Source organism: Lampetra planeri, chromosome 43 (assembly GCF_965212315.1).
Source record: "Lampetra planeri chromosome 43, kcLamPlan1.2.h2, whole genome shotgun sequence".
Lineage (NCBI taxonomy): Eukaryota > Metazoa > Chordata > Hyperoartia > Petromyzontiformes > Petromyzontidae > Lampetra > Lampetra planeri.
The window spans coordinates 2,774,801-2,796,298 of NC_136149.1; the positions used below are offsets into that span (position 1 = coordinate 2,774,801).

The following is a 21,498-nucleotide window of genomic DNA, read 5'->3' on the forward strand; positions in this document are numbered from 1 at the left end:
ACATCCCGTGCCACCACGGGTAGCAAATTCCCCCCCCCCTCCGCCCGCCACCCGCCGTGGTGTTCCGCAAACTTGTCACCTCTACGCGAAGGAATGGCACAGCCCGCCGCTGCGGTGCGTTTCAAACGATGGCGGCACGAACCACCGCGACAACGCGCAGGGGGAGAGGTATAAAGACCGCCAAAATGCGTTAGGTCGGTACGTCGCAACCGGAGTAGAGTTGTTTTTGAATAGGCGGGACATGTGGCATTTGTGCTATTCCCCGGTGCCAAAACAACGTGCTATTTCTGTGTCGAATGCAGCGGCACAGTGCGCTAAGGCAGCATTGGCCTACATTAAAATATAATTTTCACATACAACCCCACCTCAACAGAGGATTAAGTGTTCAGAAACACTCGGCACAAGTGTTTGCATAGCACGCGTGCACGTGTCTGTGTGTATACATATTACAGCTGTGATGATGTGCACATAATTACATCCATTACAATCGTCTTAGCACTCATTAATATTATTACTACTGCTACAACTATCGCAAACAGCCATGAGTCCACACAACCCTCGCTCACAACCCCGCGCGCCTTGGAAGCACGATTGTTAAGTGAACCCACAACCACCCCCCCCCCCCCCCCCCCAAAAAAAAACAACTGGCACTCATTGTGCAAAACCCGGTCGACGATGCTTGGACCTGGTGGTCACGGCGGAGGTTCGGGATATTCCGAGTTGGACAAAAACTTTACCGTTAGTTTAATGTACGACCGGAACAAAAACGAAACACAGAAACCAAACTTAAAAATTAAAAAAGTGCCCATGCTACACACGGACCAAAGCTACAAACCGAGCCCAGCCCAGTATAGCTACTACACTTTGCGTCCTGGGCCAACCGGAACCATCTCAGGTCGATGTGGGCGAGCGAGAGGCCGGCCCAAGATGGGAAGAGTGATTCTGGAATAGCAGTCGGTGCGATTGCCAGACTTGTTTTGAGGTTTCAGAAGTAACGCGACTCAATCCCGCGTGCTTTTGCATCGCAAAACTCGCAGGACCGGGTGAATTCGTCGCACGACACTTTGCTTTCAATAGACATCAGGATTCAAAGTAAGAGAACCCGTGATGTGACTGCAGGCCGTGTGTGGTGTGATGTGTATGCTGTGGCTGCTGTTGTGCTCTCATTCGCCCCAGCTGCTGACCCCCCCCCCCATCATACCCCCCCCCCCCATTCCCCATTGTAATTATTATTTTGACACTTACGAATTTATCAAAATGAAAGTAATCACAAGAAGTAGTTGACCGCTACATGCTACCTAACCATGATCTGATCACATACAAAAAAACAACACCCAAAGAGTAATAACACAGGATTACACACACTGGGCTTTGGCGATCCGATCACATTAACACACGGTTAATTAAAACACGTTAACTCTGCAACGCTGAGAACCAGCCCAGCATAGCCCCACGCCTATAAAAAGCCGGCCCTCATCTTGCTTAGCGCTGCGTCATCAATTCTAGCCCGGTTTAGCACGGCCAAGCCGGGGGAGAAAACGCTGAGACGCCGCTGGGGCGTCAACACATCACAGCAAGGGGCTACCAATTTGCTCACTGTGCCTGGACAGTGCTGAGCTTCACTGGGACTAGCCACCCGTAGAAGCGAAGGCTGTGCTCGGCCCTGTTTGGCTAGGCTTGAGGGAGCCTAACCTCAGCGTGACCTGCAGAGTCCTCTGTGGTCTATGTACAAATGCATGGATTAGAGAAAGAATCTGGCGTGAAAGAGTCTCTGTCAATGAGAGCCGTACAAAGGACAGCGAGACGGTGAGAGTTTGTGAAAGTGACAGATACAGAAAGATAGAGACGCACACGCACACAAAGTGTTTAGCCTTTTGGCATTCAGTCAATATGGACAGGCAAGCTGATGTGTATGAAGATTTACAGGCGGACAAGATGACCGACAAAAAGATGGACGATTTAATAGGCAGGACAGATGGACCTAAAGAAGACGGAAGAAACTTAAGAATGTACACATGGATGGGTGAATGGTTGGATCGACAAAGCAGACCGGCAAATATATGGACAGACGGACGGACGGATGTGCGGGCAGACGGGCAGGGAAGGGACACGGGAGGGCGATGTCGTCGCGTTCAGTACTCGAAGTCGTCGTCGTACTCGTACTGGTCGTCGCTGAAGCGCGTGCTTGGGTTGGGAGGGTCGCTCAGGGTTAACCGCCCGACCTGCTTACCCAGTAGCGCCTCCTCCAGGTCCTCCTCGTACGAGCTGCACAAAACAAACCAACAAACCGTTACAAACTAAAACTAAACTAAAAGTTGTTTCCTTACTTTACCAAGTAAGGCCCATAATCGTAACTCTGTTCCTGAATGGAGTTTTAAGCTCAATCATAGCTTGTAAATGATAACTTTAACCCTGACAATTAATCTTAGCCATAACCCTAACTCTGACGCACTTTTTCAGAGTGACCTGGCCACAAATAAATAGCCCAGCGAAGTGGCTTATCGTGTGGAAATGTATGGCAGGGAAACACCCGGAGGGCCCGGAAAAAAATCCACGCGACCACGGGGAGAGAGACACACAAACTCCGTATATACAGCAGTAGTCAGGGTCGGTATAGAACCCACGGCTTCCTGCATACCAGGCGAGGTAGTTAACATCTCTCCACTGCAGCACCACAACACCATCACCAGCACCACCGACATCATCATCATCAGATACAGTGACCGGCTGGCTCTGAGGTCAGAGTGTCCAGCCGGCAATGCTGAGGATCTAGGGTTCGAATCCAAGAAGAGATCTGTGATTAAATCAGGTTTGTAAGTGCTGTTGGTTGTGGCCCAGTCACCAAAGATCTGGACGAAAATAAAAAACCCATCACATCAAAATTGGTTCTTCACTTAATTTGCACTCTGTTTGGTTAAATTCCAGCTCTTGAGAATGGGATCGTGCTGATCAACCTGGAGTCTCGAGGCTGATGAGTTATCATTCTCAGGGAAGAAACCAATGACTGCACAAACAACAACAAACATAACCCCAGCACGTTAAAAAACATTAATGCCATCAGAATTGAAATTATTGGTTTCATCCTCCTGCAACGAACAAATATTCTTCATGGCAGAGCAAGCGGGTTGGGAGGGTGCTGCCCTCTAGTGTGTCAATCACAGGCCACTTAGTCGGCACTTCAGAAGTAGTTCTACGATATCCTTCAGTGGGCGGTTCTCTGTGGGGGCGGTGGTTAGCGGCCAGGGTACAGGTTGACATCATAATTATTCATAATGAAGATTTGTGGGTTAGAATCGCGGAAGTATGAATGTGTTGTAACCCTCCACCACCCGACACAGCCAGTAAGGTTTGTCACGTAAACAATGGCCCATTTACACTATGAGACCTCCTTTACCAGTGGCAAAATATAGTAATAGGTTTTTACCCTTTCAACTGGTACAAAAACTGACACCAGTTGAAAGGGTAAAAACCTATTACTATATTTTGCCACTAGTGCACTGTTTTTTGAGTTGTATGCCTTTTGGCGTCATCTGGTCCAACACCAATGGAGACTAGGCTCTAAGAAAAGCTGTTTCGGGTGTGGACCAATCAACTTCAAGGACATTGCATATCATTATCAGAGTTGTTTATTTTTGTTTGCATTTTGACTGCTTGTGTTGTGGTTATTGCAAACATGATCCCTTGTATAAAGGTGTCAGTTTTTGTACCAGTTGAAAGGGTAAAAACCTACTACTATAACGCACCATTTAGTTACTACTTCAGCCACCGGTGTGTTGGAAAGTAAATTGTAAATGTTGTGGATTTACACTCTGAAGTGGTAAACTAATTGACGCGTTGTTTACGTGACAAACCTTACTGGCTCTGTCGGGTGGTGGAGGGTTACGACACATTTATACTGAGGCGATCTAACCCAATAATATTGGTCGCGAAAGCCTACGTGTTAAACATCAAAATTATTGCTGCGTGAGTCTCTGTGTCTCACATGGCCTGCATCCGCTGGTTTGCCGACTCCTCTGCGACCAGGATCTCGTACTCCTCTGCGGCATAGCGATCCCAGTCCGAGGACTCAGGCACCTCCCCGTCTGCCTCCTACACACACACACGAGACAAAGACAAAGACCCCACCCCCACCGTATCATCTTTAACAGACTGTTGACGCAAGTGCTGTTAGCGAGCACATCTGAAGGCCGGCATGGCACACGAGGGCGTGGGTGGCCAGCACCACGCCCGACCACCTTTGTATCCCCATTAGCGATGTCTACCTAGGGGAGGGCCAAGGCCCGGTTCATATAATTGTCACTGATGTTGGCCGTGACCGGGAATCGAACTCGGATCACTGGGTTCCTAGTGCAGTGCACTAACCGCTACACTACCGCTACCCCTAAAAATATCCCCCGTATAGCCATAAGACACTGTTGGGGCAAGCGCTATTAGCGAGCACCTATTAACGCCGGCGCGAAGCACGTGGAGGTGGATGAAAACTTTTGTTTCGTCTCAAAGACGATCGTTAGTTCGTGTACGCGGGCACCTCGAGAGCGCCGGCTCGCAAGCTTGCGCTGGTTGTGGGCGTGCGAGGCGGGCGAGTTCAGAATCAGGATTCGTATTTATCCTGGAGGGATCCCACTGAGCAGTGAAGCTCTTTATCACGGATGTGTCCAGTCGGGGCTGGTCAGCGAGTTACATCAACAAGCTGTACGATGTAGGCGCGAGAGAGGAGGTAGGTGAGCAAGTCGCTAAAACAAAAACGACTGCTAAACACAAATAAACAACGCAAAGTACAAATTGCACAAGCGCAGAAATTCTTGCCGATTTGTCAACACCGATCGCAAGCAAAGGAATTTCGATTTGAAGCTTTCGCGACTGCAGGGATTCATATTTTTGGTTCTTTCGGTACAGTCACGTAGAAGGGAAGTAATAAAATAATAAAAATACAACACCTGATGATGATTGCTTGTGTTGCAATCGAAACGTCGTGAGAATTTTATTGTTTAATTTTTATTATTTCATAATTTCCCTTCTACGTGACTTTACCGACAGAACCAAGAATATGAAGCCAAAGGAATTGGCAGCAGAACAGCAGCCGAAAACAGTCCGCAGGCCACAGCAAGCCGGCGAGCAGTGCCCTCAATTGCATCGCGATACCTTTTGGACGGAGAAGGGGTCCTTCTGCTCGTGCTCCAGGTACTTCTCGAGGTTGAAGAACGTGTCGTAAAAGACGTACGCCATTCTGCACCGCTTCAGATCCTTCAGCGTGATTTTGCCTGGGGACGGGGGAGCACCAAGACGATAACAAAAACATTTCAACGGGAAAAAAATTACAAATCTCCCAAGGCGGCCGAGTTGTTCAGAGGTGAGCTGACCACTGCAAAGATCCTGGGTTCGAATCCGGCTTTCAGTCGACCTCTGATTAAACCCGATTCTCGAGTTTGGTGAGTTGACAGCCTCAGTCCAGGTCACATTGTATTGTTGAACTTGTACTGGTAGGAACCTCCTGGTTACATCAGTCCACAGGGGATTATTGTGTCCGTCGTGCAGTGAGGGGGGTGCTGGGTGGGGAGGGAGGGAGGGGCTGGGTGAGGAGGGGAGGGTGGGGAGGGGCTGGGTGGGGAGGGGCTGGTCACCCCGTGGTGCCCTTATAAAACTCAACGTTTAACCTACTCACGCCGGCTTGTGCCCGCCCTCACAGTCGGGCATATTTGCGGAATACACCACGCCGCCGTTGACCCTGGCCATTGACCGAGCAACCCAACGTCACTACCAGCTCCCTCCGCAGGAATGTGTTTTTGCACCTTACGTAGCGAACCGTGCTAATCGGAGGTGCGGGGTAAGGACAACAAACTAAACAACAAAAGCAGTTCAATTTTGATTTAAAGCTTTCGTGACTGCAGGGATTCATATTCTTGGTTCTTTCGGTAAAGTCACGTAGAAGGGAAATAATAAAATAATATAAATATAAAACAATAAGAATTCTCACGACGTTTCGACTGCAACACAAGCAATCATCATCGGGTGTGAAATCCACAGCAAGAAAATGTGAAAAAAGCAGTTCAGTTTACAAATATTTGTGCTGTCAGAATTACAAATATCAGTTTCACCCTCCGGCGACTACCCATGAGACTTTCGTGGCAGAGCGAGCGGGTGGGGAGCGTGCCGCCCCCCAGCGCGTGCCGATCGCAGGTCACTTGTCGGCATCTCGGAGGCAGCTCTACGATATCCGCTTCCGTCGGTGGCTGCCCTGCGAGCTCTCCCAACGGACGCTTCGTCACGTGACCCGACAGCCCGACCAACGGCGCGGTCTTGCACGGCAAAAGAGATTCGCAAAAGACAACACGAACCTTCCACCTGGGGCTTGACGAGGTCGAGCATCTGGCAGAGGCAGTCGCTGAGCGGCAGGGGTTCGATGCCGAGCTTGTCCATGCGCGCGCACTGCTCGCCGTAGAAGTGCTCCAGCTCGTACATGGACAGAACGCCGTCGCCGTCCAGGTCCATGCAGCGGAACCAGTACTCCACGCTGGCGCACGGACGCGCACAAGCACAAACGCAATCGTGCATACGAGGGCACGAACGCAATAATGTATACGCACGCACGTGCATACGCGTGGACACGACACAGACAATGGTGCGCGAGTATTTCTGTTGCTGCTACATTTGTTTAATTCGTTTTACACGACGCCTCACCTCGTCGCGGTCTTTTTGTCTTCCTCCGAGATGAGAAACCACACAAAGTCGGCGTAGCTCATCCGCTTCTCGCGCTTGGTGGCCGGTCCCCTGCTCACACCGTGCCGCATGACACCGCAACGTACAATAACACACCGCACAATATCACACCGAAACAACACCACACCGCTCAACACTACACCGCTCAACACCACACCGCTCAACACCACACCGCTCAACACCGCTCAACACCACACCGCTCAACACCCCACCACTCACCACTCAACACCACACCACACAACACCACACCACACCACACACCGCTCAACACCACACTGCTCAACACCACACCGCTAAACACCACACCGCTCAAGACGACACAACACCACACCACACCGCTCAACACCACACCGTATCGCACAACACCAAACCGCACAACAGCACAGCACACGGCAGCACACCGCACCAAACTACACGCATTCCTCCCGTGGGGCTGTCGCTCGCTCGTGCTCACACAAACCCCGGCGCTGGAATGCGATCAATACGGACTGCGAGCGAATCTCACCCAACACGCACGATATGGGCCAATCAAACAACAAGGGAGCTTTAAAGCACGACGCTGTGCCACCCAATGGGATTACTGGACCCACGGGTCGCTCGCCAATTGAAATCGAAGCAGCGAATGACCCTCGGTGAGCCGATACTCTTAACGTGGCTGTCGGATCGACCGCGACCAGAACCGATGCAACAGGCACCACGGCTCGGGTTCCACGAGACCAAATATGGGCAGGTCGGTGATTTCGTCGGGGTGTGCCGATTTCGTGGCGTCACGGCGCCGCGTTGTTCTGCGCAAACGCCGCACTGTGCGAGCCATCAGGCACCGCGTACCTCGTGACAGCTCCGGAGAATATCCTGTCGATCATCCGGCTTGAGATCGCTGCGGCGACAGGAAAACATCGACGGCAGTGACTTTGCTGCTCAACGCCAGATGGTTGTAATCTGGCGCTTTGGGGGGGAGAATGTTTGTAGGATCACACAAGATTTTGTGGGCGGGCGGTGGCAGTACAGTAAGTGGGTTCGTGTTCCCATCTGTGCGGAGCCTCCAGTGGTGTCCACCAAGAACATTTGGCGAGATGTTAACTACCTCGCTTGGTATGCAGCAGGTCGTGGGTTAGATCACGACCCTGACGCCTGCTGTATATTTGGAGTTTGTGTGTCTCTCTCTCTGTGGTCGCGTGGATTTTTTTCCGGGTCCTCCGGTTTTTCTTTCCGCGTTTCGAGTATTTGGCTGCTATAAATGTCCATGTGATAAGCCACTTCGTTGGGCTATTTATTTGTGGCCAGGTCACTCTGAAAAAGTGCGTCAGAGTTAGGGTTATGGCTAAGATTCATTGTCAGGGTTAAAGTTATCATTTGAAAGCTATGATTGAGCTTAAAACTCCACTCAGGAACAGAGTTACGATTATGTTTCGGGGTAGTGTCAGGATTAGGGTCACTGTAAGCATGAGTCTCGGGGTTAAGGGTCGTAGTTAGTGGGCAGGGCTGTTTGTATTGCAAGTGTGTACGTTGAATTTCTTCCGCAGCGTACGTAGCCAACCGTGCTAGTCGGACATGCAGGAGACGGACAACAACGCGCTAGCGATGAAGCGTTGGTATGAGCCCTACCGTGGTCGTTGTGCTTTTCCAGGTCCTTGCGGTCAATGTAGAGGTCGTGGTCCGTGTCCAGCTCCCAGAACTTGCAGTAGATGACGTAGAAGTGCTCGTAGGAGAAGTAGTCGGTGATCTGGTTGATGTCCTCCTCCTCCTCGAGCAGCGCCAGCGTCTGGACCCATTCAAGTCACCAATCACAGCGATCGTCATCATCATCGTAATCATCATTATATTCGTTGTCATCGTCAGTACGATGAAAAGTAAAATATCTTCGACGCCGTGTTGCTGCTGTTTGAAATGTAGACGCGCCGTTGGAAGTTTGCTCGCTCGAATCTCAAATCTCAGTCGGGTGTCATATTGCCCAACGTCGGTTAAATTCCGTCTCCCTTTGTGGGAAGGCCACGGCGGTTCTTCTAACTATTTGAATCAGGAAACATTACACGAACTGCGCAACTGAGTAAATCTCAGCGACGGTTAACCTGGGATTATGCCCCACTTTGAACTCTGTCTAACGTTGTTGGGAAGCCGACAGTGGTTACTGTAAATATTTAAATGTGAAAAGAGAAAAAATCGAATGATTGTGTGATGGTGTCCCCCCTCACACCTTCCCCTCCTCCTCTCCCCCATCCCTGTCTTTCTCCCAGCGTGTTCCTTACCTTCCACCCTCCTTACCCTTTCCCCTCCCCATACACACTCTCACGTCCCTGATCGTGGTCTCAAGAAACACACATCGGTCTCTTAACAGCGATGTTCATATGCGAAGAAGAGTATTTCAAGAAGAGAATGTGACGGTTGTCAATCAATCGATCGATGGAAGATTCGGCAAAAAAAAAAAGCTGAGAGCGAATCCGCAGCTCACCTGCAGGAAGTTGCTTTTCCGTAGCTCGGTCAGCGAAATCCGTCCGGACCACGAGCGATTCACAACGTAAAACACTCTCTGGATCACCTGTGGGTGCGGGTGGTCGGGTAGAGAATTAAATTCCCCAAGGCCCTTGAATGCTGCAGCATCTGACAGCGCTCTTCAACGCACGAACCGGCGAAAGTACCCAGGGCATGCTTGAAAATATACACGAATGCATGAGGAAAACGTAGCATGCAAATTGGAGACATCGTACCGACTGCTAAGCAAAGTCAGGACACGTAGCGATAGAAAGAATGCTGGCCGCTGGTCTAGACTAACGACGGAGTGTCGGCACAAGGAGGTAACTCACCCGGGAGGAGGCCCACCGCGGGAACGCGGTGCGAATAAATCAACGAGACGGACCGTTGCGTCGTAGGACCGTGAGCCGATTCGCGGTGACATGAGATGAGGCCTCTATCCAGCTGCAGATAGATTGTGGTTGACGATGACGAGCGAGCGAGCCAGCGTGCGAACGTAGAACCTCTAGCGGCTGCCGGGTGTTTACCTCGCCTGGTATACAGCAGGTCGTGGGTTCAATCTCTACCCTGACGCCTGCTGCTGTATATTTGGAGTTTGCATGTTCTCCCCCATGGTCGTGTGGATTTTTCTCCGGCTCCTCCGGTTTTTCCCTCCACGTTTAGAAACACGCATTTAAGAGTATTTGTCTGACACATTTCCACGTGATAAGCCACTTCGTTGACCTATCATTTGTGGCCAGGTCGCTTCCGAAAGAGAGCTGTATAGCTCAGTGGACCTTACTTGGTGAAATACAAATAGTTGATGGTTTAGTTTAGGCAAACCAATCGCGTTCGCCAAGCGCTCAATCCAAAAGAAAAGAGTCTTACCACGCACGACTCCACGCTGGCAGCGTGCGCGTGGGACATACGGCTGGCTGGCTGGCTGACGAAACTAAAAGTCAGCTGCGTCGCAAGGGCAACGGGAACGGTGATCCCAGCGTCACCGCCGCGGCTTCGCAGTGGAACAAGGCGTACGGGTGGCACAGCGCGCCCGGGATTTGTGGAGATCGGCGCGGGGGCGGCAGCTGCGTGGTTATTATTAACGCCGATTTTGGCCGCTCCCAAGACCGAGCTGCCGCCGATGTTTCGTTTCCCGGTAATGTCACCCCCGCAACGCGGCACGAGCGTGCCGCTGGCCGCAGACCGAGTCAATGGGCGAACGCCGGGCGCCTCCAAGCCCTTACAAGCCAATCGGCAAACCGCTGACGTAGGGTCAGGGTATATTCTCCCACCAACCACCCCGCCGCCACCATAGGAATGAGAAATTTCCACCACTGGTGAAAAGAGGATGAGTGCCGAGCCATGCTTGTTTAGAGCAGAGAAAACCGCGGCGCTGTTTTAAAGAACATTTTAATCAATAGGATTAGGTGATGTTGTAGAATTCGGAAGTATATTGTAAAATTAGGGTATATTGTAAGGTTAGGATATATTGTAGGATTACGGGTCGGTTGTAGTCTAAGGGTAAGTGGTAAGTTGCATGGTTAGAGTAAATTGTCAGTGCACAATTTCGATTAAAAGCTTTCGTGACTGCAGGGATTCATCTTCTTGGTTCTATCGGTAAAGTCACGTAGAAGGGAAGTAATAAAATAATAAAAATAAAACATAATAAAATAATTCTCACGACGTTGTGGCCGAAACGTCGTGAGAATTATTTTATTATGTTTTATTTTTATTATTTTATTACTTCCCTTCTACGTGACTTTACCGAAAGAACCAAGAAGATGTCAGTGCACAGTCAAGTTTCAAGTTCATAGACTCGTTTGCAAGAGCGACCCGGGTCATCAACATGACATTACAGGGCAAGTGTGCGTCGCAGCGTTGTGGGTTTACTATACACGGCTGGGAGGCAATTCAATGGCTAAGGCACAGAGTTGGGTGCAGGCTATGCGCATCGCCTTACCGTTGTGATGTACCGCGAGTGGAATTCCGGTGCTTCCTTCAAAAATGTGAGTCCAGGGTGACTATCCACGATGTCCTGAGCATTGGGACGCAAGCGGGAGAGGACAACCACATCAACGATAATGAATTTGACCTAAACATAGCCATATATTGCCATTCGCAATTACAATAATGCATTGTATACCTGGTGGTGCTGCTGGAAAATAATTATTTTTCAGGAGCGTCCTACCAAGTTGTCGCAGCGGGGGGCGACGTTAGTTGCTGCTGGGCGTACTCCTAATTTGGGTCATTTGCAGGAATATATTCAGCGGTGGGATGTTTTGGCCAACACCAGCCTGTTGTATTGTGTGTTATTTGTTATGCTAGGGCAGGGGTCGGCAACCAAAATAACAAGAAGAGCCATTTCTTTCCAATTCGGTACAAAATTCAGTATTTCAAGAGCCGCAATGCATCTATGTACATACGTACATATCGTCAAGAAGCAGCCCGTAAAGAGCCGCATGCGGCTCCGGAGCCCTAGGTTGCCGACCCCTGTGCTAGGGGAAAAAACCGGAGAACGCGTGAGGAAACCCACGCAGAACAGGGGGAGAACATACAGACTCCACACAGAGATGGTGATTAAACGGGGGTTCTTAATCTCAGTGAGCTGATGGCCTCAACCCAGTCACCAATGGTCATACAAAACAAAAAGTGCTGCATTTGCTGATGTTGTAACCCCGCACATTCCAGCTGCAGAAATGAACACAACCCAAGGCTGTCACTTTATTAACCCTCTTTACAGGGAAAATTATTTGAGCTGGGTTATCCGTTAATTTAAGTATATCAATTATTCAACTAATCGGATATAATACAATTGCAATCTTTAGATTTGAAGCTTTCGTGACTGCAAGGATTCATACTCTTTGTTTGTTTTCGGTAAAGTCACGTAGGTAAAAATAATAATTAAATAAATGAAAACAACTAAATTAAATCAAAACAGTTTTTAAAAGTCTGTTTTTAAAACAGTCTGCATCAGCAGTAGGCCATGCTTTCCCACCTGATGATGGACGCTTGTGTTGTGCCCAAAACGTCGTGATTTTATTTAGTTGTTTTCATTTATTAAATTTTTTACCTACGTGACTTTACCGAAAAAACGAAAGAGTATAATTGCAATCTTGATTTGAAGCTTGCTAATCTCTCTGCCTAATCTCTCCCCATCAACATAGTGCTAATCTGCCATCAACACTGCTGCGATGCGCATATGCGGGGACGGTCCTCTTATGCGGCAACGGAAGCTCATTTACTTTGGCATGCTAATCTCTCTCCCTAGTCTCTCTCTCCCTAATCTCCCTCATTAACACAACTGATGTGCTTGCGTGCGGGGTTGGGACTCCTTTCCCGCCCGCTTGCCCTTGGCCAACATATATAACCTCTTGTTGTAGCAGCTCTCTCGCTGCTGTGTTCTTCCTGGTTCAGCAGTTCTACTGCTGGATTATTTTTTTTCCACCCGAGGACGATCGCTTGTGTCACGATCGAAACGTCGTGATATATGATTTTTTATTTTTTACCTACGTGACTTTACCGAAAGAACCAAAGAGTATGAATACAACTGCAGTTGGGGGTGGGGGAAGGGGGAAAGAATGTCCTAAAAAAATATCGTCGCCTCCATTTCCACGCGTGACGCTGGATGGGAGGGGAGGCGGTTGGCTGGGCTTGATGACCCCATCACCATCATCAGCCGCGTCACGCTGGGCGTGGCTCCTCGGGGGTTTCCTGCCTTCAGGAAGGCAGGATGTGGGGGGCGGCCGCCGTTTTCTTATAAGGGGTCGAAGTACCGAAATTGAAAAACGTCGATTGCAATCTCGAGTTGATAAATCAACTCATCATCCCGGCTCTACCCTGTGGCTAAATCAAGTAATTTGTTTATTTAGTTCATGCGCTGGTCCCATAGTGCACGGCCATCACGAAGGCGCTCTGTTTCACGTAGCCCGTTGCAGTTTGGCGACAGGGGGTGACGTTGCTATGTGTAATCCCAGTTGAGCATATCGCGGTTACATTTTCAAATTCGCAGCCTTTTGACGCGATATTTCAGAAGTAGTTCTACAACTTCCCCTTCCCATTCCCCTAACGCGATCTCAGGGTTGCATTTGCTCACTGTGAGAGTTCCGAATGGACATTTCAATCGGCTCGTGACAACATTGCAATGCCTCTCAGAACAAATTGTAAAAAAAACTGCGAATATTTTCAGTCAAAAAATAAGTGGGCCCGTGTGTCAGAGGTCACAATTGGGTACCCGATACCCGTACCCTACCCGATACCCGGCTACGCATACCCAGCCGGGTACCCGTTTGCGACCCTGGTGCGGCCGGGTACGGGTAAGGAATCAAAACCCGTTGGCGACCTCTGCCATGTGTGGTGTCTTTTTTTGTCTCGCGGTGCATTTTCGCGCTGCGTGCACGCACGTTCAACTTCTTTCGCACCATACTTTGCTAACCGTGCTAAATCGGAGGCTTTTATTTATTTCTTGGTAATGATTTGTTTCGGGGTCGTACTTAGCCGCGTCTGAAACTGAGTCGCGCGAGAAACTTGTTTCGGTTTGGCGCCCACCCCTCCTCCCTTGCCCCCCTTCCGGCGATGCCACGGGCAGCGTCGGTTCGCACCGCGGAGTAAATGCGACCGTCGTATTTTTAGCGCGGCGTGATTTATTTCGAGGCTTGCCCTCTTTGGGCTGGAGGCATTCTCTTCTGCTGCGTGGTATTAAACGTTTAAAAAAAAAACTTACGTAAGTCTATGTTTTTTTTTCAATGTGTATCACCGATAGCACTTGTGCGTCTATCAGAGTTACGATACCATGTAAGGTAAAGGAAGATGAAACTGTGGAATTACTCGCGTCGTCACATCCAGTAAGCCTCTCTCGTCTGAAACACGGAGCTTTGTTGCATTTCTGTCATCCAGTGCATTTATAACTTCAGAGCTGCAGGAGGCATGTTTTAAAATGTGTTTTCATGCACTCATCGATGACTAAGATGGGCCCAACAAACGTGCTACACAGTTGAGAACCTGATTTAATCACAGAAAAATTAACATGTCGTTGGCTTTCGCAACCGATATTATCCATAAGAGGTTTTTGGGTTCGATCACGTAAATACAAATGTGCCATTAAACCCGCCACCACCCGACACAGCCAATCAGTAAGGTTTGTCACGTAACAAAAACATTCCAATTCGTTACTCGTACAACACACCGGTGCGTTGGAGAGTAAACCCAAAACATTTACAATTCGAGTACGACGTTTCGCCAGTAATTACAACTAGCATCATCAGGCGACAGCCAGAATTGTGGAGAAATCCCCCTGTTTCGGCCTTAAATAGACAGACAGCTGCCTGAATATGACATGGCCATTGAGCCCCTCTGCCGTATGCTACGAGGACACACGTGCGTACTTTCCTTTGCATCTAAATTATTTAATCGTACATTTTTAAAGGAGTCTGTCTGGGTGGCGCTGCGATTAAAAGTACCCGACTCACAAATCGGGACGCTCCCGATTTCAAATCGCAAATCGTCCGCCGACTCATCGGCCCCGCGCTTTGCGATGGCGCTCGTACAAATGAAGAGACCGTCTTCTCGCTGTGTGAATGTGGAGGTTCCACCACCACCTCAGGGCCAGCGAAAGAGATCCCAGCGCTCATTAGAGCAGAGGGACATCTTCGCATTTGGCCCGTATGCGGCAAATGAACCGCTCCGTTCTGCCAATCACCGGGAAAGTTTAATGTACGTTTGTTGAACTTCTTTCGCACCGTATGTAGCCAACGGTGCTCATTGTCGGTGCGGGAAAACTGCCCGTGCATTTTATTATCCGCTCTACGAAGCGTGAGAAGACGTTGCGAGCTGGCGACAGCTGCTAAAAACGAATGCGGGGGTGGCTCTTTAACCATTCTATTTCGGACGTCTGTTCTTGAGAGAGCGAGCGAGCGAGCGAGAGAGATACGCAAGGCATGGTGATGGCGAGCCGGCAAGCCGGCAGGGAGCGGGGCGAGGCGGGAGGGAGGGAGGGCCGGCACGCCACAATCGGCGCTTGTCTAAGCGGCCCGGGGTAGGGTCCCGATGTAACGCGACCTCTCGGCTGACGCACTGCAACAATACGCCCGCTGGGGCTGTTATCGCCGCCACCGCAGCCGCGCCGGTCCGGCGTTTAGAAATCAACGGTTGCGTAACAACGGGGCTTCGTGTAGACGAACCGGCGAGTGGACAGAATTGTTATTTAAACGGATCGAAAACGGCGAGTTTATTTATTTTTTGGTTAAAAGGAAGACTTATCCCAAACTGACAAACACAGCTCTTGCAGATGCATATGTACGACGGTGTTTATCTTGGCTGGCAAACCGCTGGTTTCAAGATACATCCACGAGAGAGATAAGATTCTAAAGAACATGATGGCCAGTCATAGTGTTCTGGTGATAACAGGGCACTGGAGTATAATTAAATTGCAATGGAGCGATATTAAATTTGGGTCAGCAGTGCCATAATGGTGCACTTGATGTGTGTGTGTTTAACTTCTTTCACACCGTATGTGCCCAGATATTCGGTGGTGGTGGAATTTTTCTTAAAGCAGCTTTAAATGGCTATGGTTGACTGAAATTAGTGGCATGTGGTTTCTTATGTTTCATTCGTCAAGTTAAAGCATCACTTGTGAATAATGTCGAGCGAGTAAGTGATGGAAATTCCATATTCTACTGACAGTGGCCAATCTTTCCATAAACCACTTTTGACGTAATACAAATTACATTTTATCATGCTCCTTAGCAGCATATAAACAATTCCAGATCATTTACATTTCATGCTTACCAATGAGATGTTGTTATCTCAAAATAACTCAAACAGAAAGGGAGAAAAGGTTCCTCAGCAGTAACTTTGTGCTACGAAACTGGCGACCTGGGTTCAATTTCCAGCTACGGCTGACATCAGTGACAAGTAATATCTGGGCCCAATTTACCAATCCACAAATACCAGTTTGGCGAAGTATGACCAAGCAACCACGCTGACCGACTCCACGTGGGGAGGCCTGCATTCTACTGAGGATTGACAAAGGGCTGCCTGTCTGTCTGTAGAGCAGGGCGGAGTGGCAGATGGTTGTAATCTTGCGCTTTGGAGAGAATGTTTGTGGGATCACACAAATCTGTGGGCAGGAGATGGTAGCACAGAAAGTGGGTTCACGTTCCCATCTGTGCAGAGCCTCCAGTGGTTTTATCAAGGTATTCGCCAAAGTGGCGAGATGTTAACTACCTCGCCTGGTATACAGGAGGTTGTGGGTTCGATTCTGACCTTGACGCCTGTATACTCGGAATTGGCATGATCTCCCCGTGGGCGTGTGAATTTTTCTCCGGGTCCTTTGGTTTCTTCCTCCACATTTAGAATCAACATCATGCATTTACAGTGTTTGGCTGCTCTAAATTTTCACGTAATAAGCCTCTTCATTGGGCTATCATTCGTGGCCACGTCGCTTCTGGGGGCCTTACCTGGTAAAAAAATATCGTTAGCGGTTAAACTCAGGTTTTCCTTCCACACGACTCAAAAACAATAACCGGCCAACCACCCCAAAAAGCAGGATCCTATTGAGATAAAAAGAGCCGTGGGATTCAGCAAGGCTTGCCCAGACCGATCAATGGGAATCAAAACCAATTGACCTTCAGTATCAGGCCCTCACCATCCCCACCATGCAGTGGGGCTAAACAACAGCACTCGTAGGGAACCGGCGTTACTAAGCCACGCTCGTCTGTCTAGCAGCGCCAATGACAGCGGAAGGATAAACTTACGCATCAGCGCAGCCCTCATCGCTGGAGTGGGGCGGCTTTGAAGCCCAAATTTAGCGCTCGGCTCGCAACCTTCAACGGAGCCGGACAGAGGAGAACGAGCCGCAGAAACACTCGGCGAGCGAGGAGGCGCGGCGCGCGCCGTTCCCGTCCGCGCGGGCTGACAAAAGAGGCCACGCGAATTTAATCTTGCACTTGGAAGAGGTTGGGAATCTCTCTCCTGTCTCGCTCCCGGGTGCTGAAACGGCTGCTATCGCAAAAAACACCAGTCTATCAGGTCGCTTCTGGAACCTAGAGTCACCAAGGTGGTTAGAACGGCGGTTATAAACGCCCGCAAGGTTGCACATTCGATTTCCCAGTTGGGAGAGGGTTGGGATCGGTCTATCGTCCCTCCTGGGCAGGGGCGCCTTCCTCAACCCCAGTCCCTCAAAACCCTCCAAATAAAATCTTTTCCAGGTTCACCAATGTAAAGTGTCGCTGGTAAGCCAGGTGAGAGAGGTTGTGGGGCCTTCGAGGGCCTCTGTAATGACGGTCTGTGTCGGGGAACCCTGCTGCTGCTGCTGCGAATGTGCAGCGGGGATTTATCTTTTTGGTTCTTTCGGTAAAGTCACGTAGAAGGGAAATAATAAAATAATAAAACATAATAAAATACAATTCTTACGACGTTTCGGCCACAACGCAAGCAGCCGTCCTCAGGTGAAGAACAGGGCTGTCGTTCATTCAGACGCTGTCTTTCCGACAGCCCTGTTCTTCACCTGAGGACGGCTGCTTGCGTTGTGGCCGAAACGTCGTGACAATTTTATTTTGTTTAATTTTTATTATTTTATTATTTCCCTTCTACGTGACTTTACTGAAAGAACCAAGAAGATGAATCCCCGCAGTCACGAAAGCTTTGAATCGAAATTTGCAGCGGGGATGACGACGTTCCGGACGGTGCGGGCTACCACGGAGAAATGACGCCGAGGCCAGCGACAGCCATGCGCCGCCTCTGTTTAAACACACACTAAGCGGTCACGAGCTGCACACGCCTGCTGATCGTGACGCTCGTTCCGCGTGACCTAGAGAGGGACGGTCGCGTTCGAATTCCAATCGAGATGCGCGCGTGTGCACGCGTGTGCTTACACGCGATTAAGCAGCGCTCTCTATGATTCACGATTGACTGTTCGGTCAGGCCACACGAGCTAGATGTGTGTCGTACACCCTCCTCCACCCGACACGGCCAATTAATGAAGCTGTCACAATTAGCAACTGCCTGATGATGCTTAGTTGTAACTACAAGCGAAATGTCGTAGCAAAGCCCTGTGTTCGCCACGGTGGCGAGATGTTAACTACCTCGCCTGGTAGGCAGAAAGTCGCGGGTTCAAACCCGATCTTGACGCCTGTATATTTGGAGTTTACATGTTCTCCTCGTGGTCACGTGGATTTTTTTTTCCGGTTCCTCCAGTTTTTCCCTCCACGTTTAGAATCAAAGTCACGCGTTTAGAGTATTTGGCGGCTATACATTTCCACGTGATGAGCCACTTCGTTGAGCTATCATTTGTGATGGCTAGGTCGCTTCTGAAAAAGAGCTACAGAGTTGAGTGGACCTTACCTGGTCAAGTAAAAAAAATGTGTTCATAGTTTGAGTTTGGCTGTGACTCAAGAGACGAGGGCCACCCTTGCCGTAGTCATCGGAGATGCGTTGCCGCCCGCTTGAGCGGCAACTATCTGGGCCAAATTGGATGACCGAAAAACATCCTTACTTGGCGGCTTGTGGCATTGTTGTTGTGCGAGATACGATAAGATTTTGTGGATAAATTATTGGGAAGAAAATGATTATTTTCCCGCAGGATAATTGGGTTCCGTTAACTTTCGTGCCGTGTATAATCGACAAGGAAATGGAACACACCCGCGAGGACATCCACTGGGGAGACGGAGCGTGCGAGAGATTAGGTGGATTGTTACATTGCAGGATCGTGACAGGTGGCGGCGGCTTGGGTTGGCCTTCACCCAGCAGTGGATTGGCCATGGCTGACGAGGATGATGATCATTTACAGATCCATTCATTCACTAACGCTGCAAGCACAATCACTTACATGTCTTCACAGCCCTCTGTAAATCCACTGCTGGATGAGTGTTAACATTTGCATTTGTAACAATTTAATTTTGTTGCTCATGGAAACCTCACTGAAGTCTCAAGATTATTTTGAGGATGTTTGGATAATTGCAAAATTGGTTAAGTTTACTGTGTGGACGTTAACCCGAGCGCATGGAGAAACAGCATGCTAGTGTGTTTTTCAAGCGCACATAAAATATAGAAATGTATATAGGAACACACAAAGAAAAGGAAATATGTAGAAGAACACGTTATTCGAGGAGATGTTAAGCTGCATTAACAAGAATGTGAACTGTGTAACGGATAAGATAAAGTTATTTTAAGCAATGGTCTTTATTTAGCTATATGAGCACTCACTGAGACTCATCATAATCATAATAATAAAATAATCATTGGCATCCCCACCCCCCTACCAATCCACTGCTGGAACGCGTCTCCAGCTGTCCCCACATCAAAATGGTTATGGGGGCTGCTTGACCATACTTCACCAAACTGGTCAGTGTGAGCTGGCAAGGGTGGGTGGGTGGGTTAGTGGGGGGTGGGTTGGATCGGTGGGTTAGTAGTGGGTGGGTTGGTGGCTGGGTTAGTGGGGGGTGGGTTGGATGGGTGGGTTAGTGGGGGGTGGGTTGGATGGGTGGGTTAGTGGGGGGTGGGTTGGATGGGTGGGTTAGTGGGGGGTGGGTTGGTGGCTGGGTTAGTGGGGGGTGGGTTGGGTGGGTCACGTGGGTGGGTTAGTGGGGGGTGGGTTGGGTGGGTTAGTGGGGGGGGGGGGTTAGTGGAGGGGTGGGTTAGTGGGGGGGGGGTTAATGGGGGGTGTGTTAGTGGGGGGTGGGTTAGTGGAGGGGTTGGTTAGTGGAGGGGTGGGTTAGTGGGGGGTGGCTTAGTGGGAGGGGGTTAGAGGGGTGGGTTAGTGGGGGGGGAGTTAGTGGGGGGTGGGTTGGGTGGGTGGGTTAGTGGGGGGTGCGTTAGTGGGGGGTGGGTTAGTGGAGGGGTTGGTTAGTGGAGGGGTGGGTTAGTGGGGGGTGGCTTAGTGGGAGGGGGTTAGAGGGGTGGGTTAGTGGGGGGGTGGGTTAGTGGGGGGTACCTTAGTGGGGGGTGGCTTAGTGGGAGGGGGTTAGTGGAGGGGTGGGTTAGTGGGGATGTGGGTTGAGTGGGCGGGTTGGGGGGTGGGTGGGTTGTCAAGGAGAGGTTCAGATTTCACACGCCACTGACTTAGCCGGAGCCAAAAGTCAAACTCGGCCCACCAGGCTCAAAACGCCGCAAATTGCTCTGACAACACCGATTCTAGAGATTCTGAAACGAATGAAACGAGATGGCACAAACGATGACGCCGACGAGGAAGACCACATACCAATCATGCCGATACCGACACTGACACTAATGACAAGAAAACTTTCCACCACCGATACTGATGACACTCACACGTTGTATTGTGCTTTGTATTGCGATGTGGCAAGTATGGACAGAGGATATTCGTGCCATTCTGAATGCATGAACGCTATCACGACATGGCTATGTCCTGTCAACTTCACGGAACATTTCCCACTTGAGGCTGCTGCTGCTGCTGCAGAACTGGTTCGGAATTGGTGACAACTCACAGACAGTGACCGGCAGAGAACTCCACATAGATGGGCCAGTCATTGCAAGGGTGTGTGAAAGGGTGAGTGGGGTTGGGTGGGTGAGTGAGTGAATCAGCGAGTGGCTGAGTGAGTGGATGAGCGAGTGGGTGAGCGGGTGTTTGAGCGAGCGAGCGGGTGTGTGTGTGTATGTTGAACTTCTTTCGCACCATACTTAGCCAACCGTGCTAATCGGAGGTGCGGGTCAGTGAAAAAATGAATGGGAGCGTGAGTGTGTGGAAGAGTGAGTGGGTCAATGGATGAATGAGTGTCCGTGCGGTTGAGTAGATGGGGAAGGACACCGCAATATCTTTGGAGGGCGGGGGGGTGCTGATATCAACTTCTCGGTGCGTCGGACAACCAGGTCGCCGTGCATTGCCAACCGGAGTTAACGACGGATGCCTAACGCGACCAGAACAATAATACCGAATCGTCTTCGCTGATCTTCGTCAAACAGACGAAGAGCACGGACCGCTCGTTCCTCCTCACCTGCAGCAAGGGGATGAAGTCCTCCTGCACCAGGTAACTGCAGCCGGGACGCGCGAGCAGAGCCACAAACTTGGCCGAGTCGTCGTGGCAAGTTCGCAAGAGCCTGCGGCACCGCGGGGAGTGGGTGGCACGCCGGCGAAATCATCGTCACAATCACAACGAGGGGCTGTCTAAATTATCACGGTCGTCAATCGTCGACACAATAATTATCAACGTCGTCATTGCCGGGCACCGTTCGTTTTGTTACAAGTACAATTTTACTAAAATGTATAGTCCAGGAAAGCTGTAGTGGGTCTCAGTATTCTTGAACATCGAATGGGCATTGCGACAGCGCTTGGCTACATTGGTGGCCGTTGAGCAGGTGGTGTAAATTCCATATTCCTAT

The 21,498-nt window shown here is 49.9% G+C and overlaps 1 protein-coding gene across 5 annotated transcripts in view; it reads right to left on the reverse strand.

Annotated features, from left to right (window-relative positions):
- Positions 1-1,221: 1,221 nt before the first annotated feature.
- LOC144732589 (serine/threonine-protein phosphatase 2A regulatory subunit B'' subunit beta-like) overlaps positions 1,222-21,498 on the reverse strand; it is an 82,083-nt gene continuing 61,806 nt past the window's right edge. For all 5 annotated transcript variants that reach the window (XM_078614043.1, XM_078614044.1, XM_078614041.1 and 2 more), the window contains 10 exons: positions 21,114-21,216; positions 11,126-11,200; positions 9,167-9,253; positions 8,323-8,479; positions 7,546-7,594; positions 6,679-6,768; positions 6,336-6,511; positions 5,143-5,261; positions 3,983-4,089; positions 1,222-2,265 (listed from right to left, as the gene is read on the reverse strand). In XM_078614043.1, coding sequence (XP_078470169.1) covers positions 2,133-2,265; positions 3,983-4,089; positions 5,143-5,261; positions 6,336-6,511; positions 6,679-6,768; positions 7,546-7,594; positions 8,323-8,479; positions 9,167-9,253; positions 11,126-11,200; positions 21,114-21,216 — 1,096 coding nt within the window. In that variant the 3' untranslated portion in view covers positions 1,222-2,132. The remainder of the gene's footprint in view (positions 2,266-3,982; positions 4,090-5,142; positions 5,262-6,335; positions 6,512-6,678; positions 6,769-7,545; positions 7,595-8,322; positions 8,480-9,166; positions 9,254-11,125; positions 11,201-21,113; positions 21,217-21,498) is intronic.